Source organism: Hemitrygon akajei, chromosome 9, assembly GCF_048418815.1.
Source record: "Hemitrygon akajei chromosome 9, sHemAka1.3, whole genome shotgun sequence".
In the NCBI taxonomy this organism is placed as follows: Eukaryota; Metazoa; Chordata; class Chondrichthyes; order Myliobatiformes; family Dasyatidae; genus Hemitrygon; species Hemitrygon akajei.
Window position 1 is genome coordinate 153,542,556 of NC_133132.1, and position 7,031 is coordinate 153,549,586.

Sequence of the window (7,031 nt, forward strand, 5' to 3'; positions counted from 1 at the left end):
CAACAAACTCTGCATTCACCCAAGTTAGCAAAATAGTTTATTAATTTAATTAGTTGAGACATCAGCACAGATCCCTGTGGTTGCTCATTGGTTACTAATTACCATTCTGAAAATAACCCATTTATCCCAACTCTGTAGCCACACCTCTACTCATGCTAATGTATTATCCACTTGTGCAGTAATCTTTTGTTTTAATTATCTTATTAAATGCCTTCTGGAAATTCAAATACATGAGATAGTAACACACACACAAAATGCTGGAGGAACTCAGCAGGTCAGGCAGCATCTGTGGAAATGAATAAACAGTTGACGTTTCGGGCCAAGACCCTTCTTCAGGACTGAGAAGGAAGGGGGAAGTTGTCAGAATAGAAAGGTGTGGGGAGAGGAAGGAGGCTAGCTGGAAGGTGATAGGTGAAGCCAGGTGGGTGGAAGAGGTAAAGGGAAGGTATCTAATAGGAGAGGATAGTGGACCAGAGGAGAAAGGGAAGAAGGAGGGACCCGGGGGAAGTGATAGGCAGGTGAGAAAAGGTAAAAGGCCAGAGTGTGGAAGAGGGGAGGGAAAGGAGATTTTCTTTTGAACGGAAGGAGAAATCGATAGTCTTACCATCAGGGTGGAGGCTACACAGTCGGAATATAAAGTGTTGCTCCTCCATCCTGAGAGTGGCCTCATCTTGGCACCAGAGGAGACCGTCAGAACGGGAATGGGGGTTGGTCCACTTTTGGCAGATCGAGGGGAGGTGCTCGATGAAGCAGTCGAATATACTACATCTTAATTTCCCTTAACCTACTCAGTTACATCCTCAAAGAATTGTAGCATAATTTGTCAAAAATGATTTCAGTTTCATTCCACCTAGAAAATAAAAAGAGACATTGAGAATTTCCTTGGTGCATTTCAGAAACGGAGGAGGCCGCAGTGGAATGTTTTGTGCCATTAACATTATCTGCGAAATGATCAAAAGGCAAAACGTAGTCGACATTTTCCATGGAGTAAAGACGCTTCGAAACAGCAAACCAAATATGGTGGAAACCCTGGTGAGAACTCATTTTCCCTTTTATTCTCCTCATAACGTACAAAAATAAATGAAACCCAACATAATAAACAAATTGTACACTTCTGCCTATTGGTATTATTTAAAATCATATTGATGTTTTATTGCAGTCGCTTTAAATGTTCTGCAATACTTTTGGATGCAAGAGCAGACATCTGACCACTTTTCTTTGGATTAAAGATTAAGATTGTGGTATGACTGGTCTCATACAATACTCACGGCCTGTTTAATAAGCAGAACAGCAGACCAGGATAGACTGAAAAGATTTGGATAAAATGCGCAGAGTACTGTGTAGGTCACGTAGTGTCAGTAGAGACGTGAGCTGTGTCAGGTCAAACTTCTCTTCAGAGTTAGGAAAAGTTAGAAATCCAATGTTCCTTAAGTTCTGGATAAGGAAGAGGTTGAGGAGAGAAAATAAAAGGAATATCTGTGGCAGGAAGATCAGGAAAGACCGAATGGCACCACGCTTGAAGAATAATATGAAGTTTGTTAATGGAGAGGCATGGTAGCATAGTGGTTAGCACAATGCTTTACAGTACAGGCAACCTGGGTTCAATTGCCAACACTACCTGTAAGGAGGTTGTACGTTCTCCCCGTGGCCGTGTGGGTTTTCTCCAGGCGCTCTGGTTCCCTCCCACAGTCCAAAGACATAATGGTTGGTAAGTTAATTGGTTGTTGTAAATTGCCCCTTGATTAGGCTAGGGGTAAATTGGGGAATTGCTGTGCAGCGTGGCTTGAGGGCTAGAAGAGCCTATTCTGCACTGTATCTCCATTAGTAGATAGATAGATATATTCTATATGGAGATTTAAATAGGAGATAAATGAGAACAGAGGAAAGGCAGAACAAAAGATGTCGGAACTATAAAAAAGAACCAAGAACCAAAGGACATACTGGAATTGTTTGGAAGAATTCTGCCAAAAATCATAAATACGACTTGTGCAAATTGAAGGTTACCAAATGTAACACACGCAAATTGTTGGAGGAACTGAGCAGGTCAGGCAGCATCTACGAAAATGAATAAGCAGTCTGTTTAGTCACATAGATGCTTCCTGTTCCTCCAGCACGTTGTGTGTGTTGGTCTGGGCACATCTACAGGATCTCTTGGGGTTACAAAAAGTATTAATCTTTTATTAAGTTCAGATCTGAGAACTTTATTTCCCATCTAAGAAGGTTCCCATGACAGTTTTATTGATTACAACAACTTGAACAATGTTAAACTTTAACCCCTGGGCATTTCCTTCATGTATTATGCTAATTATAAATTGAACACGACAGCTGTTTCAAAAAAGAAAAAAAAAATCAGTACATTTGATCTTATATTTATTTCCCTTATTGCAAAATCAGTACTCCAAAATATACAGAAAATAGGTTTGCTAACATTTGAGGTTTGGCTGCCAACACTGCTCAGATTTTCTAGATTTAACCACAACATTTTGCATTTGGCGAGAGCAAAGGGATTGTGATCATTTGAATGATATGTTGTATTAGCAGAGTGAACTTCATGTATACCGTTGAAGTGCTGATGGGAAGTAATTGAATTTTTATTTGTAATGGTAACAAGTGGAAATGTTGCTTGATGGGTGAATATTTACACATCCCCAGGGCCTGTAGCAGCATTTTCCATTATACCCATAAACTGTCTGTTGTTTTCGTTTTCATTTCATTTGGTGCATCTCGTCTTAGTTTTTAGGTAAATGAAACCAATACATTTTCTGGTTGCTATGAGATTAATGCCACTGTGTTGTTCAGCTGCTATTCTGTTACTAGCAATAATCAGAAAACATCAACATGCACAATTAGCCCAGAGGTTTTCCCCATCCACATCTTTTGCAGAAGCATTCTGTTTCACAAAACAAAATGGATATCATATAACTTCAAATTCATCATTTGGAATTTTGACTAATTTCAGAATATGACCAAGATCATCATTACTTTCTGCAGAGTTTTTAAACTATATTATTCCATGCTTTTATTTGGTTTACTAATATTTAAAAGTGTGACCCTATTTATGCACAGTACACCTGTATTAACTTTCTGTTATGAGGTGGAGTTAAACAGAGATTTTAAAAGTTTCGAATACTGTTCAAAGTGTCTCAATTCCTGCAGATAATATTGCTGGAAAATCCCAAGTGCTACATAGATTTTATTGAAAGTAGCCATGATATTGTAGGCGTTGGAAAAAGATTTTACAGAATAGTTCATATAACATGAGTTCCACTTCCCATTGTTTTGTTTTTGCCTTTGTCCTCTCATTGATGCTACTCACTTGTTCAGTAATCCTTTTTGTTTTAATAATAAAAATAATACTTTATTGATGCCGAGCACTAATTTTCCCTTATTTCCTTTCTTCTAGAATTAAATAGAGTCATCAAAAAGTACAATACTTTTTGTGTACTCATATTTTTGTATACCTCTAGCTAAGCTCCTCTTCATCTACTGGGTTTCAAGGAATAAAGTCCTAACCTATTCAATCTTTCCTTATTACTCAGGTTCTCCAGATCCGGCAACACCATTGTAAACTTTCTCTGAACTCTTTCAATCTTATTTATATCTTTCCTGTAGGTGGGTGACCAAAACTACACACGATACTCCAAATTAGTCCTCAGCAACATCTTATACAGCTTCAACAATAAATACTAGCCATTCTTCTGTCATTTCATTCCTTGCAGGTCTTTCTGTAGTAGCATCCAATTTAAATAAATTGTGTTCCCCAATTAAATGAAAATGCACCAGCTTAAGATCTATTGGCCAGTTAACCAACTCATAACTCAACACTAGAGTGATGATATAAGCAAAATGAATACTGGTTTTCAAGGGAGTGGAAACTAAATATTTTTCAGCCTCTCTACATTATCAAGTTATCAAGCTGTTTGCAAGTAGACAGCTGTGATGTTTTTGATTCTGTCGGGAAATTATTATTGTCAGGGAAATTTTAAAATAAAGCTCGGTACCAGATTTCAAGTGGCTAATCTTTTAGCATGCTATCATGGAGAGTCCACAGGTGTGGAACTCGGAGTTACAAGGAAATCAGCTTGTTTATGTGCAGTAGCAGACAAGTGAGTGAAACAATGTAGAGTTGATTTGTGGCTCATCTATCTACCATTAGCTTGTACAGCTATGTTGTTGCTCTAATGATGGGTTTTGGCCAGTGCTATACTCTTAGTTGTGCATATTTGGAACTTTAGTTTGGAAACTCAAAGATGTTCACAAGGACACAAAGCTTGAACAACAGACAAAGCTCTTTTATCCCTATATTCGATTTTTTCCCCCACAGATTCATTAATGTAAAATTTATAGAAAATAAAGTATAGTTACTATATTTAGATGAAAAACTGAAGTGATTTTCTTTTGCTTTGTTTTTCAGGATCAGTATCGATTCTGTTACGATGTTGCTTTGGAATACCTTGAATCTTCTTAGTGATCACATTTACATCAGTACAGATTTGTGCTAAATTTGGATGGGAAATTATCACTAATGCTGCGCATGAAGAGTACACATTTAATTGAGTTTTTTTAAAACTAGCTTAAGTATTCTATTATACAAAGAGTCTTAACTATGATGACAGTGTATTTGTGCATCCAGGCTATTACCAGACAGCATTTGGTGCCATCGTAACAATATGATCTGACTCGAGCTTTCATTGCTCAGTGATAGGCTAAAAAAAACTCGTGTTAGTCAAGAACAGTTTTGGATTTTTTTTTTATCCAAACAAAACAACATGTAGTTCTGCATGCACAAGTTCGAACGCTGTGACGCTACATCTTGTTTTCAACCAAGCTCATTTAAAAGCAGAATTGTGCACAGACTGCTATTGTATATGAGCTAATATCTGGCTGGCTTATTAAAGTTTAATGTGTGATCTTTGGGATCACACAGGGTAATTTGTAATGCAACCTTTATTATAAGCCAAAGATGAGTGTAAATATGTCTATATGAAGAAAGCACATTGTATTTATTGTTTGCTTGTAAACCTATTTGAAAGCAGAACAATCATTTCTTACAGAATTTTTTTTGAAAGAGCTTTTAAGTTTGGATGTTTTTAAATAGTTTACTTTTATATGTAGTGGTTGGTGTGGGTAACTGGTCATATTTTAATTCATTCATAGAATTGTTTACATTGTGTGCTGGTTAATTGCTAACCTATTTGAATAAAGAAGATTGAGATAGTTGGGAGGCCTCTAAACTTGGACCAAATGCAGATTTTTCCTCCTATGTGAGACATTCTGAAGTTTTGTTTCTCCACATGTGTTAGCGAACTAGTTTAAATAAAGCTATGTGTGACTTATTGTCAGCTGTACCTCGTGCTTAAAAGCCTACATTGATGAATCATGACTTCTAATAGTTGAGGCAGTATTATAGATGGCTTACGACGAGAAATGATTATCAGAAGGAAACAATGTGTTTTAAATCTGTCTAAAGGTAATCTAGCAGGGCAATCAATGCAAGAATAATGCTGTTTAGGATGAAAGATGTAATGAGTTATTCACTTGCGATGTATTTTCTGAGTTATTCTAATGCTGTATAAAGAAAATCAAGATGACTTCGGGTATTGCAGAATAAACGATCAAATAAAGGCATCAGGAGATTTGAGGTGTTGATTGCTTATGAAGAGATGTTCTGGTAATTTTCTTGCTCTTCCTGTAACTAACAGAGAGTGTGTTGCACCACGTCATTTTTTAAGTTGTATGCGTAAGCTGAAGATAACCATTTCCATAGAAATGGCACTGGACTTTATATTTTAAAAAAAAGAAAAAATAGTGGGTAAGTACTAAGTGCAGTCAGAATCAGGCTTATTATTGTTTTGCAGCAGAGCTTGGAAAAAGCGACGCAACAGACTCTCAACGTCGTAAATCGGCGAGTTGTTTGTTATGCCTCCCCTTTCGCTGTGAAACAGGCACACCTCTTTTTCCCTTATTAGGGAGAGAGTGAGCCTGTGTTGTGTCGAATTATCAGGTGAACGAGTAGTTTTCGGGGTGCTGCAAGTCTGTGTCTTTATTAAAAACACAAAATGCTGGCAGAACTCAGCAGGCCAGGATCCTTATGAAGGGTTTCGGCCTGAAACGTCGTCACTACCTCCTCCCATAGATGCTGTCTGGCCTGCTAAGTTCTGCCAGCATTTTGTGTTTTTATTTATTTCCAGCATCTGCAGATTCACTCGTGTTGTCTGTGTCTTTATTGATGCTTTGCTGCACACTTGAGTGCTCGGAGGAGGGTGCTGATGATTTTTTGCTGGTGGGGGGTGCCATTGCCTTGCTGCTAGTTGTGTGTGGGAGGGGGGAGCTGGGGGGGAGTTTTGGGGTTCTAACCTTTAACTGTCATTCATTCTTTTAGCATTCATTTTCATGGATGCCTGCAAAGAAAAAGAGTTTCAAGGTATATATTGTATACATTTCTCTGGCATTAAATGCACCTTTGAAACCTATCATCACTGACCCATGTCGTGAATTTGTTGTTTTGTAGCAGCAGTACACTTCCAAAAGATTAAAAATTACCATAAATAAAGATCAAACACATAGTGCAAAAAGAGAGCAAAGTAGCAAGATGACGTTCGTGGACTGTTCAGAAATCTGATGGCGGAGGGGTGAAAACTGTCCCTAAAGTGTGTGTCCTTGGTCTCCTGTACCGCTTCCCTGATGGTACTAATGAGAAGAGGGCATGTTCTGAATAGTGAGTGTCCTTAATGAGTTGTCAGAAAGAAGAAAGTGATCCATAGCAGCAGGCACAAAATGCTGGAGGAACTCAGCAGGTCAGGCAGCATCTGTGGGAAAGAGTAATCAGTCAACATTTCAGGGTGAGACCCTTCTTCAGGAAGGGGGAGAATACTTGAATTAAAAGGTTGGGGGAGGAGAAAGAGGCTAGCTAGAAGGTGATAGGTGAAGCCAGGAGGGTGGAAAAGGTCCAAGAATCCAATAGGAAAGCACAGTGGACAATAGGAGAAAGGGGAGGAGGGGACCCAAGGGGAACTAATAGGCAGGTGGGA

At 38.4% G+C, this 7,031-nt stretch overlaps 1 protein-coding gene across 8 annotated transcripts in view; it reads left to right on the top strand.

Annotated features, from left to right (window-relative positions):
- Nucleotides 1-5,628, top strand: part of ptprk (protein tyrosine phosphatase receptor type K) — a 641,623-nt gene extending 635,995 nt beyond the window's left edge. For all 8 annotated transcript variants that reach the window (XM_073057328.1, XM_073057322.1, XM_073057320.1 and 5 more), the window contains 2 exons: nucleotides 897-1,032; nucleotides 4,415-5,628. In XM_073057328.1, coding sequence (XP_072913429.1) covers nucleotides 897-1,032; nucleotides 4,415-4,468 — 190 coding nt within the window. In that variant the 3' untranslated portion in view covers nucleotides 4,469-5,628. The remainder of the gene's footprint in view (nucleotides 1-896; nucleotides 1,033-4,414) is intronic.
- Nucleotides 5,629-7,031: the final 1,403 nt, after the last annotated feature.